Raw genomic sequence first — 17,462 nt, 5'->3', positions numbered from 1 at the left:
CACTTGCAGTTTTTTGAAAAAGGGATAAGTAGGAATCTGTTTTTCTTGAGCCATGCGCAAAGCGCAGAATTTACGAGTTTGAGTTTACGTAACAGTTTTTAGACTGTTACAATGGCAACCTTTTGAGTTAATGATGGAATTATTTCACCGATTATACTGATGGAAGGTTCACAAAATGAAAAGTTTTTATAAATACCTTGATTACAAATATTTGAAGTTTTCTGAACGGTCGCAAGTTTGTTTTGAAATGTTTCTGTATGTAAATATGGGATTATGTTCCATGTATTTTTAAGGAAGTTAATTGTTTTTACGTGTTCATATTAAATTCCAGAAGAGGTAGTTACTCGAGTCCAGTTGAACCCATTTTCTAATGCGGTAATCGTTTCTAGTAGGTAGATTATGACTGAAACAAATGCCTTTTTTAATCTATACTCTCTGATCTTTTTATTTTTGCTTATTAGAAGGATAGTTTGCGCGATTATAACTATTCTGATTCTGATTTCGATTATTGAATTGTCTCTTACGAGATTCTGAAATTATGTGTCCTGTCTTTTTGCAGTAATCACACATTTTGACTTGATTTAGAGAAGATTGAGAGTTTCCGTTTTTATTCGACGAATTACAATGGTTGACTCGTGAGTTTCTATTATTAGCCGTCGATTGGTTGAAATTATTTTGTGGGTTGTGAAAACAGTTGAATGAATTGTGACCCGATTTTTTTCAGTAATTGCAGGTCAATTTAGAGTTGTTATTATTACGGTTTAAATTCAAATTTCGTGAGGTTCTATATTGTAAGAGTTTTTCTTCGTTTAATGCGAGATAAGACGCTTCTTGGAAAGATTTTGGGCTTTGACTTCTAATAACTGGACTGTAAATTGGGTTTATACCCTTTACACACGTGTAACATTCACCAATTCTACCCATTATTGACAACCACACTACTCAAATTCTCGGAAGTTCTGTATATATGAACCAATTTAGAAACCTTGTTTTTGAATCACTAGAACTTCACTAGAGACATCGCTGAAATTTTGCAATTGAGAAGTATGACTAGGGCCTCCAGGTACATAAAAGCACGCTATATGGAGTTGACTACGTCGGTCGAAATTACTCGAAGGTATGGTAATCCGAGTGCAGCCAGCTTCGCATAACCAGTTAACGTTGTGCTTAGCGCGCATTGTTCGTTGCACCGCGATAAAGGCGCCGCCTCCTCGAGATCGACCAGAAGTAGACATATTGCGGTCGCATCGGAACAGATCATACCGCTGGTCCACTACTTCAGCATCACCAATGTCATCGGTGAGCCAGCTTTCCGTGACGGCGATAATATCGAAATTGTTACTAAGTAGGTTATGTGTAAATTTAAGAAGCTCGGTTCTTAAGCCGCGCACATTTTGGTAGTAAATGTTTAGAGCGCCCGTGATGAAATACTCAGTTAGTTGTGTAATAAAATAGTGTGCACATGAGGTAGGTATTACTAAAGTGACGTGCAAAGTTAAATTTTAGCAAATGAATGATGTTACACGATTTACTTGGAAAAAAATATGACATGTGTTTTGGAAGGGTTATTAAGGGAGAGAGGGTATAAGGAAAACGATTGGTTTTTGGGGATGTAAGTGGTTAAGATGAATATGTATAAGATTAAATGATGTGTGGTGTAGTACAAGTGCAGTAAATAGATACCTAGGGAAAGTGAGGTTAGTAAGCATTTCAAGAAAATTTGTTTAAATCCGCCTCGTTGTTAATGATATGGATATCAGACGTGTCATTTAACCTGGCGTGGATTTTACCAAATTTCACCCGTATGTATTTGAAACCCTTCCCGTCCTTTAGCTTTGATTTGGTCGTCGTAAGTAGCTTCTCGGTCCACGGGGTCAGATGGTCATTAACGTAGATCCGGTTTGTAGCAGGTAAGCCTAAGTCATTCGCAGAAAGGTTCTTTGCGCGCCGAGCTGCTGATGCGAACTCTTCCTCGATGTAGCGGTTTACGAAGCTTACGATGATCAATTTCTCTTTGGGTTTGTACGTGGGAATTCGGGAAATGGAGTTAATTTGCGATTTGGGTATGGCGTAATCAACCCGCTTGCTGAGATTGTCCAGAATTGTAAAAAGATTTTCATCCTTTTTCCACGGAACACCCGTTATTTCTATATTATTTAATCTCGAAAATTGCTCTTTTGATGCCATTTCGGACTTGATTTTATAGACATCATCCTGAACATTCAAGATTTGAGCTTTGATGGTGTCAATTTCGTTGATTTTATTTTCGAGTATTTTAATTTTATTCGAGCAGTCGACAAGTTTGTTATTCTACAACATTTTGAGTGTGTCCAAATACTTGTTCACAAAATCTGGATTATCTCCAATTACAGGAGTTATTTTCATATTATTTTTTGATATCTCATCAAAGATGAAGAAGAATATGGAAGTCTGGGCATTTACGGGGCTTACGACCGTCATGGAAGTTCTATATATATGAACCAATTTAGAAACCTTGTTCTATATATATGGAAGTTCTATATATATGAACCAATTTAGAAACCTTGTTCATGAATTTGAGTAGTGTGGTTGTCAATAATGGGTAGAATTGGTGAATGTTACACGTGTGTAAAGTGATCACTTAAACCAGCCTATGACGGTCGTAAGCCCCGTAAATGCCCAGACTTCCATATTCTTCTTCATCTTTGATGAGATATCAAAAAATAATAAGTTTGTTATTGTTGAACTCGCAAGACGCTCTTAAATCGGTAAGTTCATTTTTTATGAACTTCACGTCCTCAATAAGTGATGCGATACCAGCTAGTTGACGCTTGGCATCCCGGATTTCATACAGGATGTCGTCAAGGGACAAGGGATTCTGTGGGGAGTCAGAAGTTGGATTGGGACTAGACGACCTAGTTCTGGGATCCTGTAGTTTACGAGTGGAACGTTTCCGGTTGGATCGTGCTATTTGCGACATGTTTTTATATTTAGACGCAGATGTACCGCTGCAATTGAAGTGAGCGCATTCGTAACAGCAGGAGCATTTAAGCGATTTAGATGGGCTTAAGTCATTTGTACAATGAACGCACTTCATTGTGGGTCGTGTGTCTTACTCGGTACACAGTACTATAGTGTAGGGTTAGAGCTAGCTAGCTGAAGCGGGAGTAATTGTAGTCACTCACGCTGTCGGGCTACTATACGCCGAACAAGAACTTAGCCGAACACCGATGCTTTTACAAATTGCTCACTCCTTTCAAGAACGTCATAAATCAAAAATCGTCAATTTTCAGTTGTGCATGTTTTCGGAATGCCCAGAAAATGTCCTATATCCTAGCAAAAGCGGCATATTTTTAACTTAATATTTACCCGCTACAGGGAAGAAAGTATTGTTTTTGCATTTTGAAGAAAAGGTATTGTATAAATTTTTTTTTAAATATATTAAATATTTTTCAAATGGAGAAAAAACCTTCAGGTTTTAACTAAAAAGCTCTGTTGCACAGTAAAAAGTTCAGTAAGCGGCTTGATATTTATTTTTAATACATTGTATTATATTTTTAAACTTTAAAAACGTTCTCCTGAAAAGTCAAGTATTTTGATTTATGACGTTCTTGAAAGGAGTGAGCGAAATGTCAGCGATTACAACTGTCACTTTGAAATTTGTATTATTTAAATTCTAGTTTAATCGATAAACTGGTCACAATTTATTCACACACTTATTGAATCCGGTTAATTACAAATTTGTTCACGTTGTGTGGTATCACTTATTTAGATTTATTTATTGATTTGGCGTTTAATTTGTAGAACTCCATTTTAATTTATGTATTAATTTTAAATCAAACACAGATTTTTTGAGTCTACTAAGTTGTATTTTATTAACAAAAACACATAAAAAATTATACTGTGACAATTGTTTCGCCTTGTTAGGGCATTATCAAACGAATGTGAAGATCACAATATAATTTTTTATGTGTTTTTTGTTAATAAAATACAACTTAGTAGACTCAAAAAATCTGTGTTTGATTTAAAATTAATACATAACTTAAGATTTGTTCACTATATGTAATTAATAGTTGATAATAATAAATAATAAACCCTTATCCGCACCCCAATGGTGCATAGGGCACTGCGTCATATAAACGCAGTGTTATCTTGATCGTTTACACATGAAGGAAAGGTGATCAGCCCTCTGCTTCAGGTAACAGTCCAGGGTAATATTGAATAAATATGACAGTGAAAAAAATCACTTATATTTATTTTACCCCCCTTGGGAATCGAACCCGGGACCTCCAGAACGGTAGCCGAGCGTGCTGACCATTACACTACGGAGGCGGACAAAAATTAATAGTTAGATTAGCTTATTCCGCATGAACACAGGGCAGAGGTAGGCCAAATTTTTTTAGGGTCAGACTTTTTTACCTGATTTAGCAATTTGTTGCAGAGATTTCTATACAATTTGTAGTCGCGCTTCAGTTTTTCATTATTTGGGTTGTTATTTAGAGTTCTGTGCATTTTGTTCCTCTTGTGGATGCAGTTGACTAGGCCAGGTGTAATCCAAGGTTTGATGTGCATATTTTTATGTGATAACTTTTTTCTTACTTTAGTGTATGAGTGTCGCTCAATGTATTTTTGGATTATTTTTATGAATAGCTCCATCGCTACATTTGCATCTTTCTCCATTAGAATTTTTGTCCATGATTCTTTGTGTAGGCTTTTGTGGAGTTCCTCATAGTCTACTATTGTGATTCGGTGAGATGTGGAGTTTTTTTGGTAGTTATCTCTGGTTTTAATACCGACTGCGGTAGTGTAATGATCGGTAATAGAGGTTCGAAGTACAGCAGATACGGTGGGGAGTTTAGTTTTAGCAAATATGTGGTCGATACAGGTTCCTGCCTCCTGCGTAACTCTTGTTGGTGTATTAATTAATGATGTGAATTCATAGTGCATAAGAAGATTAGTGTATTCAATTACATCAGATTTTACACTAAGAATATTTATAATAAATTAAGAAAACACTTTGTTTTTTACCACTTGAGTTTTTATTAAAGACTACATGTTTCAGAAGTTAAACTTCCATCATTCAGGTCTGTATAATAACTAAAACTGCGAGAAATTTGAAGATTAGAATTAAAGAACATCATAGCGGTCTTGTTAGTAATTATTTTTCGGAATTTGCAAATCATATAATAGATACTAATCACTCATTTCACTCTCATAAATTAAAATTATTACACCTTGTTCCATATAAAGGCCAAATTATGAATTATCTTGAAAATTTAGAAATACAAAAAAACCTGAATTCTAATAATAATTTATTAAATAATATATTGTTTCAAAATTCTTCGCCATTGCTTTCAATTTTTCCTTTGTTTTCAAACTCCGTTCCTTGACTAACCCCTTCCCCTTACTTTCCCCTCTCCTTATTTATAGAAAAATTTTATATTTTATATTTTAGTTATTATACAGACCTGAATGATGGAAGTTTAACTTCTGAAACATGTAGTCTTTAATAAAAACTCAAGTGGTAAAAAACAAAGTGTTTTCTTAATTTATTGTAACATGTCTTACCACAAAGTTAATGCCGAAACAATAAATAAAAGAATATTTATGTTGATATCTCCAACTAAAACAATGTGTTTGGTGTGTTTGTTTTCTTCTAAGATCCTCTCGAGAGATTGTAAAAAGGGTGCTTTGTTTGCATGGCATGGTGGTCTGTAAATTGCTATAACAGTTGTTTCAGAATTAAAAGCAATTTGCTTCAACGATGTTTATTTCAGTAACAGAGACATTTAGAGATTCTTTAACATATATAATAATTCCATCATTTTGATTTATATATGCTGAAGTCCGAAAAGAATCATATCCGTGGATTTGTTTTGGTTTCGTATGATTGGTCAAGCCAGTATTCAGTTAAAATTATAATATCAAAGTTTGTATCGAGGTTGTGGAGAAGTATAGAGAATTCATCAAAGTTCTTGTTTACGCTTCTGATATTTTGCGATAGTATACTGATACAGTATTTATTAATAATTTCAGGAAATTCTCCGATATTATCAATTATCAATTCATTACAATTTATAATTTCATTAAACTCGATCTCTTGCGACTCCATAAGGTTCACCTTAGCAGTGGATGCGATTTATTTCACCGTAGTCGGTCATCTGTCTGATTCTTTCGTCCATGCGTTCTTTCATCTTACATTCGCCACTGAAAGCGTTGTGGTTTGTTTGCAAGAACTTATGCTTGATGCAGTTTACGCATTCGGCTTTCTTATCTTTATTTTGGCATTCCTTGTAGACGTGTTCATCAGCGCAGTGTGCACATGACAGTTTATTTTCCAAACTGGAGGCACTTGTAACATTGAATGAGCGGACTTTCGTCCTCTACCTGGACTCGCTGGTAGCCGATGTTTATTTTTGCCGCAGCTGTAAGTGCTGACCACGTTTTTGGGTTTACTTGGCATACAACGTTTGTCAGAAGTCCGTTACGGTTTCTCTTACGGTATTTGATTTTAAGTACCTCTTGGATGTTAAGACCGTGATTTTGTCGTTTAATATAAGTATTTAGATCTTCTTCGGTTACGCCTTTGATTATTATTATTTCGTGAACATTACTCGGCGACATCAGCAGTGATGAAATAGCTTCGCGAGCTTCCCCTTTTAAAGATCTTTGCAGACGGTATAAGTTTTCTTGGTTAGATATTTTATATATTGATGTATTATTAAATATCCCCTTAAACGCTATCCATTCCATTGGATTTCCGGTAAATATCGGTAGATCGGACGATAACCTTGGCCCGTGCGAATAATGTGACAATGTCTTACCTATACATTCAGCAAGACGATCTTCATTGATGCGAATATCTCGATTATTGAGTCATGACTGCATCTTGTTATGTCAGCAGCACTGCTCCGGAAGTCTGCCCAGCTGGTGGCTGCAGAAGTTGCGGCCCCAACTGCGTCGGCATCACGGATTGCGGCCCCCAGGTCGGCATTACAGGTTGTTGTCCCAACGTCGGCAGCCCAGATTGCGACCCCATGGTCGGCATTACATTTTGCTGTTCCAACGTCGGCACCGCAGCTTGCGGCTCCAAGGGCGGCAAAGGGTGCTCAGCTGGTGGCGTAGAATCTATTAATTCTTTATATGCACTACACTGATCCGCCCATTCCGATACTCGATCCAGGGCAGATTTTTCTGATGTTCTTGAAGATACTTCCGCCATCCTTTGTAAATGGACTTCTTCAGCATCCAGTGCCTTTTCTTCTGCCGCCAGTCGTGCCTTTTCTGACGGTAGTTGTGACTTGTCAGCATCCGCCCTTTCTTTTGCGAGTCTTGCTCTCTACTTGGCTATCCTCACTTGAGATGTAGATTGCTCCAGCAGCGCCATCCTGGATCTCGTACTCCCACTTGTGCTGGTGGCCATTGAAGGAGTTGGAGTTCGATTGGCTTCCATAGTGTTCCAGATCCGGTTCGAAGGACCAATTTGTTACTTGACTTGACTTGACTTGAATCTAATGGCTCATAGAGTACCGGGTCGACATGACCCCCTGCTCCTTCATCGGGTTATAAAATTTTGATTTTACTGAGTGAATTTAATGGGTTATAGGTTAAAACCTATGAAGGGGTTAAGAAAAATACGCAGAGTGCTGCGGGATGGTTACTGGGAGGGGAGGAGGACCTCTTTCGGTCTTTTGTAGCGACGGTACGAGTGAAGCTCGTACTTCGCGAGTAAGTTTATTGTGGGGTTGGCGTGTGCGGCTAGTCCGCCATAGAAGCGCTCCGATAGCGCGGTTATGTACTTATTTACGCGGGGTACGTGGGACTCTCTGTGGAGTTGAGAGATTCTTGTCCAGAAGGGGGCTTTCAACGCAGTGCGGAGCACTTTGTTCTGGCAGACTTGTTATTTGCTTAGGTGTGTTCTGGCCGCGTATCCCCAGACGGGAGCGGCGTATGTTAAGATGGGTCGGATGACCGTTTTGTAGATAAGCAACTTGTTGTCGATCGAGAGTTTGCTGTTTCTCCCGAGCATCGGGTAGAGGGCCGACAGGACCCCGGAGGCAGAGTTGACTTTACTTTCGATGTGACGTTTCCACGTCAGCTCGGAGTCGAGCGTGACTCCGAGATATTTAACGGATCCGGACCACGGGATGGACTGCCCGAACATTGTTATGTTTGGAGGAGTGCGGTCTCCTGCAGGATTGTGTGAAGATCGTGAAGATCTTTTTGGAGGCATCGGTGTGCCTCAGGTTCACAAGCATGAGTGGAATCGGCTTGCAGTTGCCGCCCGTTCTCATCCGGTGTACGGATATGACCTCGTACTTTGAGGCCAATTCGTTTGCTACGTCCTGCGCTTCTACCGTTTCGGGTATTCCGCGCAGGACGATCTTCAGCGGTTTTTCGCCGGGAAGACGGAAAGAGTGATGGTCCACTTTCTGGTCCATCAGCATCTTTGTGACCTTATGATGGTCTCGCGGTGTCTTCACGAAGACCCAGAGGGTTTCGTCCCTGTTTTTCGCCGTGAAATCAATTCCACGGGTCTCCATGGTTTTTGAAAGGGCGCTCCAGTTGTCCTTTTTGTGGAGGACAATGGGGGGAATTCGCGAGAGCACGGGGGTGGGATCGGGGATTGCCGAATCGATTTGCGAAGCCGTCGCGGGAGAGTTTGATCGTGTTGTCGGTACGGGCGCGGGCGCGGGGTAGATCGGTGCGGGGGGTGGTCGGTCTGGGGGTGGTCGGTGCGGGGGTGGTCGGTTGCGGGGACGCGGGGCTAGCGCAGTCCCGTTTTGGGGGTGGTGATTTTGCCTTCTTGGGTGAGGCGGGCGGAGAGGGACGGTTCCTCTTCCTGGACTGGATGGTAGTCCATTCCATATTCGAGGTAGAGGCGGAGGCGATGGGGGACGGTACGCGACGTACGCGGCGAGTTCGTCGGGGTGCGGACCTCTGAGTATTCAGAAGAGGAGGCGGAATCGGTTTTCCGCCTCTTCTCCTCTCTATGCCTCTGTAGGCATAGGTAAATCACGTGATTTTTCTCCTTAGGGGAGAGATCGCGGTGCTCTCGGGCACCTAAAAAGTCATCGAGGTCCGACTCGTTTTCCGTCAGACTGTCATGGCGGTCGAGTTGGGGGGGGGCATTGTGGATGGCATGAGGCGCCCTACATGGGGAGGAGGATTCCTAAGCTCTTGTTTATTTGAAAAATACCTGAGCCAATCGAAAACAAGTCAAATTAAATTAACTCAACGAGCGGCTGGAGGTCTTGGTGATGCACTGTAGTGTCTATCACAATTTACGAATCACTGTTATCGCGGCCTGCGCGACTCTCCGAGTGTCCGGAGTCGAGATCCTTACTCGTCTTTCAGGAGGCGCTCTAGTCCGTTGCTCCGAGAGACGATACTAGGTCGCGGATAACAATGATTGAGTGTCAATGTCACTGAAATTACACACGCGAAGGTTACACGGGAATTTCACACGCGAAGGTAACACGGAAATAAGCGCGCGGCCGGTTTCTAAACTTTCCGGGCAGCGGCGTGATTGCGGCAAGGCGGTCGGGCAGCTGCGTCGTCCAATTTGTTACTGCTTATGGTACTGGAACACTTGTGATGAGGAAGAGGGAGTTGAAGTTATAAGGACAAAGGGACACAAATATATCGAAAATTACAAAACTTATTAAGGCGAGAAGAACAAAGCGACACCAATAGAAAAGGAGCGAGTGCGACGTAAATACCTTTGAATATTATTTAATCTGAGTAGGAAAATATTGGTCCTCTACCCCTTATATAGGAATTTAAAGGCGTTGCATGTGGCGGGGACAGTATTTGTAACATTTAAAGCTTAATGAACTGCGTCTCTTTGTTCTTCTCCAATACCTTTATGACTTACATAATCTTAATTTCTAAACATCAATATTATATTATCAAATATACCATTTAAAAATACACTATTTTTTATGACACATGCAAAATTACATAATTTTCAATATTCTTAATGATAAGACAATGCCCATTCGTTGCCCAGGCCAAGTTGTGTCATCAATATTGAAATTGGGTGGAATATAAAATAATAAATCTTTGGATAAACCCGTCTGGAAGAAACACCCCATTTGTGACGGACATGTTTTTAATATTGTTTCTATATACGCTTTTTGGTATGCCCGAGCTGTCTGCGGAGAATCGGAATTGTCTTTGAGACCTTTTTCCGGAACTGTGAAGCGATATTTGAGCAGCGTGTATTGAGACTTCTTTTTCTATAGTACCGTTGTATTTCGAATGTTCGTCGTGGCCACGTTTCATTCTTTTGAAGGAGAATTTGTACTTTTTTATGCACCTCTGTCCGCCGTTTCTTAAATTGTGACTTCAAATATGAAAATTTACAATTCACTTCTATCTATTGGTCTATATTTTGCAGTTGTCACATATACCTATTGGTCTATGTTTTGCAGGTTGTACATTTCTGGCAGGCACAAATGCGTCATTTGGTCGAAGAGTCGGCCTCAAAGTCTTATCATCCATTCTCAGGCGCTGAACATATCCCGAAAGGCATCACTCGGAATTGGTAGCAGGCTTCATCGGGTGTAGCAAAACTGATAAGCGGCTTCGATCCCGGATCCCAGGGAACGTGCCAATATCCTTTGGTTAAATCCAGTATAGTAAACACTTTCGCGTTTTCAAGGTCCGAGTCTCGTGGATTATTATTAAAGGAAAAATGTCTCCCATAGTTACGGCATTTAACTTCCTATAATCCGCACAGAACCGGTATCCGTCCTTCCCTTCCTTGTGAACCATCACCACAAGGAAACAGTATATGTGCGAGTTTAGGGCTCTTGATTTAATTATGTTTACGATTTTAATGCATTCATTCATCGTGTTCAAAAGTTCCTCTGGCAAATTTTTGACCATCACACTCACATTGGCACCAGGCGCTGGAGGAACATTGAAAAATTATATTATAATCATTATTATTATTCTATACTAAAATGTCAAAATACCCTGTCACTAGAACCGAAAACGAAACACTTCCAAAAACACAGTACACTGTAATGACGGGTAAAACCCGTACTAATCGTAACGCGGGTGAAACCCGGAGCGTATCGGCACGCGACTGTTCCCTTCGGCGGTCAGTAAGCGACTTCAATCAATTTATTTATTGTACAATAATGTATATGTATATAATAAATGTCATTTATTATACAATAAGCGTCTAATCTTCAAAAGCATCAATCTTCCTCTAATCGGCCTGCCAGCTTCCTGACCTGGTAGAAGTGATGCTCTCGTTTGAAAATGCACATCAGCCTCGAGTTAGCCCAAGCGTACAGCGCCTCCTGGAAGAATATCACAACTTGGTGGCGCTCGGAGGGCCGCCTTCCCAGCACTTTTTTTCCCTAATCTTCAAAAGCATCAATCTTCCTCTCTAGTCTTCTGGCTTGATAGTAAGCCTGCAGCAGTCGGCCTGCCGGCTTCCTGACCTGGTAGAAGTGATGCTCTCGTGTGAAAATGCACATGAGTCTCGAGTTAGCCCAAGCGTACAGCGCCTCCTGGAAGAATATCACTACTTGGTGGCGCTCGGAGGGCCGCCTTCCCTGCACTTCCTCTAGATATCTTTCAATGCAGACTACGTGATCCGAGAAAAATTGCACAGGAAAGATGATTATCTTTCATGACTGCGGTCAAAGTCAATAAACCAATAAACGCACAAATATATATTTATCAGTGACATCTGCATCTGACATTTGCAGTTATCACATATACAAATTGGTCTATATTTTGCAGTTGTCACATATACCTACTGGTCTATGTTTTGCAGTTGTCACATATACTTATTGGTCTATGTTTTGCAGTTGTCACATATACCTACTGGTCTATGTTTTGCAGTTGTCACATATACTTATTGGTCTATGTTTTGCAGTTGTCACATATACCTACTGGTCTATGTTTTGCAGTTGTCACATATACTTATTGGTCCATGTTTTGCAGTTGTCACATATACCTACTGGTTTATGATTTGCAGTTGTCACATATACTTATTGATCTATGTTTTGCAGTTGTCACATATACCTACTGGTTTATGTTTTGCAGTTGTCACATATACTTATTGATCTATGTTTTGCAGTTGTCACATATACCTACTGGTCTATGTTTTGCAGTTGTCACATATACTTATTGGTCTATGTTTTGCAGTTGTCACATATACCTACTAGTCTATGTTTTGCAGTTGTCACATATACTTATTGGTCTATGTTTTGCAGTTGTCACATATACCTACTGGTCTATGTTTTGCAGTTGTCACATATACTTATTGGTCTATGTTTTGCAGTTGTCACATATACCTACTGGTTTATGTTTTGCAGTTGTCACATATACTTATTGGTCTATGTTTTGCAGTTGTCACATATACCTATTGGTCTATGTTTTGCAGTTGTCACATATACCTATTGGTCTATGTTTTGCAGTTGTCACATATACCTACTGGTCTATGTTTTGCAGTTGTCACATATACCTATTGGTCTATGTTTTGCAGTTATAAATAGTGGTTTGGCAATTTCATAACAGCACATGTTGATGAAATACGAGGGAATGTTATCACTACCTCCCTTGGCATTATTTGGTAAGCATTTAATATGATTAATTATCATATTTAGTGAAATGGAAATGGTAGATGTAATGACACCATCATCTGTTTGCAAATTTGTAAAAGGTGACTGAAGGATAGGTTGTCACATATACCTATTGGTCTACGTTTTACAGTTGGTACATACCTATTGACCTTAAAATTACAGTTACTACATACCTATTGGCCCAAGTTTTGCAGTTGACGCATATTAACCTAAGTTTTGCAGTTGACATATCGCTCTCTCCTTTCAAGAACGTCATAAATCAAAAAACTTGATTTTTCATACATTCTACCATCCTGGGTGATAGAAACGCGGCGACGCCCCGACAAGCTCTATCTGACTCCGGGAGTCCAGACCAGAGAATCAATGTGCCGTCGCGTTCCATGGATCCACTACCTTTTTTCCAGCTTTCAGTCACACATAACAAATCCAAACACTTACTTTCCATTACATCACGCAGTTCATTTATTTTTTCATCCATACGTCCTCTTACATTCCACGTCGCAATCCTGCATTCATGCGCTATCCTCTTCTTTGCGCCTCCGCGGGAAAAGCGGCCAACTGGGTGGCAAACCTCAACGTGGCCATTTATGGGCATTTTCCCGCATTCCACAACTTACTAACTATTACATATTACATACTAATTGAGTCACGGCACACACACAAACACCACTCGGTAATACCCTGTCACTAGAACCGAAAACGAAACACTTCCAGGAAACACAGTACACTGTAATGACAGGTAAAACCCGTACTAATCGTAACGCGGGTGAAACCCGGAGCGTATCGGCACGCGACTGTTCCCTTCGGCGGTCAGTAAGCGACTTCAATCAATTTATTTATTGTACAATAATGTATATGTATATAATAAATGTCATTTATTATACGATAAGCGTCTAATCTTCAAAAGCATCAATCTTCCTCTAATCGGCCTGCCAGCTTCCTGACCCGGTAGAAGTGATGCTCTCGTTTGAAAATGCACATGAGCCTCGAGTTAGCCCAAGCGTACAGCGCCTCCTGGAAGAATATCACTACTTGGTGGCGCTCGGAGGGCCGCCTTTCCAGCACTTTTTTTCCCTAATCTTCAAAAGCATCAATCTTCCTCTCTAGTCTCCTGGCTTGATAGTAAGCCTGCAGCAGTCGGCCTGCCGGCTTCCTGATCCGGTAGAAGTGATGCTCTCCTGTGAAAATACACATGAGCCTCGAGTTAGCCCAAGCGTACAGCGCCTCCTGGAAGAATATCACTACTTGGTGCCGCTCGGAGGGCCGCCTTCCCAGCACTTTTTTTCCCTAATCTTCAAAAGCATCAATCTTCCTCTCTAGTCTCCTGGCTTGATAGTAAGCCTGCAGCAGTCGGCCTGCCGGCTTCCTGATCCGGTAGAAGTGATGCTCTCGTGTGAAAATACACATACGCCTCGAGTTAGCCCAAGCGTACAGCGCCTCCTGGAAGAATATCACTACTTGGTGGCGCTCGGAGGGCCGCCTTCCCAGCACTTTTTTTATAATAATTATTATTATTCTATACTAAAATGTCAAAATACATTGAATTTGACCGCAGCACACATGTATCCAGCTCACGGCACACCGGTTGCGGAGCACTGCTCTATACAACCAAAATGTAAACACCTTCCTGGCTACGTCCCAACTTATTGTCTTTGTAGACTGCTGGGGTCAGCTCTCCTCGTCCTCATGTTGAAGGTCCTTCTGTCACGGACAACGTCACCTAGGTCTTCGAACCACGTTTTGCAGCATTCATGTAGTCTTCCTCTAGATATCTTTCGATGCAGACTACGTGATCCGAGAAAAATTGCACAGTAAAGATGATTATCTTTCATGACTGCGGTCAAAGTCAATAAACCAATAAATGCACAAATATATATATCAGTGACATCTGCATCTGACATTTGCAGTTATCACATGTACAAATTGGTCTATATTTTGCAGTTGTCACATATACCTACTGGTCTATGTTTTGCAGTTGTCACAAATACTTATTGGTCTATGTTTTGCAGTTGCCACATATACCTACTGGTCTATGTTTTGCAGTTGTCACATATACTTATTGGTCTATGTTTTGCAGTTGTCACATATACCTACTGGTCTATGTTTTGCAGTTGTCACATATACTTATTGGTCTATGTTTTGCAGTTGTCACATATACCTACTGGTTTATGTTTTGCAGTTGTCACATATACTTATTGGTCTATGTTTTGCAGTTGTCACATATACCTATTGGTCTATGTTTTGCAGTTGTCACATATACCTATTGGTCTATGTTTTGCAGTTGTCACATATACCTACTGGTCTATGTTTTGCAGTTGTCACATATACCTATTGGTCTATGTTTTGCAGTTATAAATAGTGGTTTGGCAATTTCATAACAGCACATGTTGATGAAATACGAGGGAATGTTATCACTACCTCCCTTGGCATTATTTGGTAAGCATTTAATATGATTAATTATCATATTTAGTGAAATGGAAATGGTAGATGTAATGACACCATCATCTGTTTGCAAATTTGTAAAAGGTGACTGAAGGATAGGTTGTCACATATACCTATTGGTCTACGTTTTACAGTTGGTACATACCTATTGACCTTAAAATTACAGTTACTACATACCTATTGGCCCAAGTTTTGCAGTTGACGCATATTAACCTAAGTTTTGCAGTTGACATATCGCTCTCTCCTTTCAAGAACGTCATAAATCAAAAAACTTGATTTTTCATACATTCTACCATCCTGGGTGATAGAAACGCGGCGACGCCCCGACAAGCTCTATCTGACTCCGGGAGTCCAGACCAGAGAATCAATGTGCCGTCGCGTTCCATCGATCCACTACCTTTTTTCCAGCTTTCAGTCACACATAACAAATCCAAACACTTACTTTCCATTACATCACGCAGTTCATTTATTTTTTCATCCATACGTCCTCTTACATTCCACGTCGCAATCCTGCATTCATGCGCTATCCTCTTCTTTGCGCCTCCGCGGGAAAAGCGGCCAACTGGGTGGCAAACCTCAACGTGGCCATTTATGGGCATTTTCCCGCATTCCACAACTTACTAACTATTACATATTACATACTAATTGAGTCACGGCACACACACAAACACCACTCGGTAATACCCTGTCACTAGAACCGAAAACGAAACACTTCCAGGAAACACAGTACACTGTAATGACAGGTAAAACCCGTACTAATCGTAACGCGGGTGAAACCCGGAGCGTATCGGCACGCGACTGTTCCCTTCGGCGGTCAGTAAGCGACTTCAATCAATTTATTTATTGTACAATAATGTATATGTATATAATAAATGTCATTTATTATACGATAAGCGTCTAATCTTCAAAAGCATCAATCTTCCTCTAATCGGCCTGCCAGCTTCCTGACCCGGTAGAAGTGATGCTCTCGTTTGAAAATGCACATGAGCCTCGAGTTAGCCCAAGCGTACAGCGCCTCCTGGAAGAATATCACTACTTGGTGGCGCTCGGAGGGCCTCCTTTCCAGCACTTTTTTCCCTAATCTTCAAAAGCATCAATCTTCCTCTCTAGTCTCCTGGCTTGATAGTAAGCCTGCAGCAGTCGGCCTGCCGGCTTCCTGATCCGGTAGAAGTGATGCTCTCCTGTGAAAATACACATGAGCCTCGAGTTAGCCCAAGCGTACAGCGCCTCCTGGAAGAATATCACTACTTGGTGGCGCTCGGAGGGCCGCCTTCCCAGCACTTTTTTTCCCTAATCTTCAAAAGCATCAATCTTCCTCTCTAGTCTCCTGGCTTGCTAGTAAGCCTGCACCAGGCGGTCTGCCGGCTTCCTTACCTGGTAGAAGTGATGCTCTCGTGTGAAAATACACATACGCCTCGAGTTAGCCCAAGCGTACAGCGCCTCCTGGAAGAATATCACTACTTAGTGGCGCTCGGAGGGCCGCCTTCCCAGCACTTTTTTTATAATAATTATTATTATTCTATACTAAAATGTCAAAATACATTGAATTTGACCGCAGCACACCTGTATCCAGCTCACGGCACACCGGTTGCGGAGCACTGCTCTATACAACCAAAATGTAAACACCTTCCTGGCTACGTCCCAACTTATTGTCTTTGTAGACTGCTGGGGTCAGCTCTCCTCGTCCTCATGTTGAAGGTCCTTCTGTCACGGACAACGTCACCTAGGTCTTCGAACCACGTTTTGCAGCATTCATGTAGTCTTCCTCTAGATATCTTTCGATGCAGACTACGTGATCCGAGAAAAATTGCACAGTAAAGATGATTATCTTTCATGACTGCGGTCAAAGTCAATAAACCAATAAATGCACAAATATATATATATCAGTGCATCTGACATTTGCAGTTATCACATGTACAAATTGGTCTATATTTTGCAGTTGTCACATATACCTACTGGTCTATGTTTTGCAGTTGTCACATATACTTATTGGTCTATGTTTTGCAGTTGTCACATATACCTACTGGTCTATGTTTTGCAGTTGTCACATATACTTATTGGTCTATGTTTTGCAGTTGTCACATATACTTATTGGTCTATGTTTTGCAGTTGTCACATATACCTACTGGTCTATGTTTGCAGTTGTCACATATACTTATTGGTCTATGTTTTGCAGTTGTCACATATACCTACTGGTCTATGTTTTGCAGTTGTCACATATACTTATTGGTCTATGTTTTGCAGTTGTCACATATACCTACTGGTCTATGTTTTGCAGTTGTCACATACTTATTGGTCTATGTTTTGCAGTTGTCACATATACCTATTGGTCTATGTTTTGCAGTTGTCACATATACCTACTGGTCTATGTTTTGCAGTTGTCACATATACCTATTGGTCTATGTTTTGCAGTTGTCACATATACCAATTAAT

At 40.7% G+C, this 17,462-nt stretch overlaps 2 protein-coding genes across 2 annotated transcripts; both read right to left on the bottom strand.

Annotated features, from left to right (window-relative positions):
* Positions 1–77: 77 nt before the first annotated feature.
* LOC148303138 (uncharacterized) lies at positions 78–928 on the bottom strand. Its single transcript, XM_088270473.1, has 2 exons — positions 742–928; positions 78–705 (listed from the first exon to the last, which is right to left on the bottom strand). The coding sequence occupies exons 1-2, from the start codon at positions 922–924 to the stop codon at positions 445–447; spliced, it is 444 nt and encodes a 147-aa protein (XP_088126599.1). The 5' UTR covers positions 925–928; the 3' UTR covers positions 78–444.
* Positions 929–1,701: 773 nt separating this feature from the next.
* LOC148303137 (uncharacterized) lies at positions 1,702–5,832 on the bottom strand. Its single transcript, XM_088270466.1, has one exon. It carries the CDS (start codon positions 2,185–2,187, stop codon positions 1,711–1,713), a length of 477 nt encoding a protein of 158 aa, XP_088126592.1. The 5' UTR covers positions 2,188–5,832; the 3' UTR covers positions 1,702–1,710.
* Positions 5,833–17,462: the final 11,630 nt, after the last annotated feature.

Source organism: Brachycentrus maculatus, unplaced genomic scaffold (assembly GCF_059751285.1).
Source record: "Brachycentrus maculatus isolate JH-2025_06_01 unplaced genomic scaffold, ASM5975128v1 h1tg000386l, whole genome shotgun sequence".
NCBI classification, from domain to species: Eukaryota; Metazoa; Arthropoda; class Insecta; order Trichoptera; family Brachycentridae; genus Brachycentrus; species Brachycentrus maculatus.
Note: the sequence above shows the minus strand (reverse complement) of the source record. Positions and strands in the feature narration are given on the sequence as shown.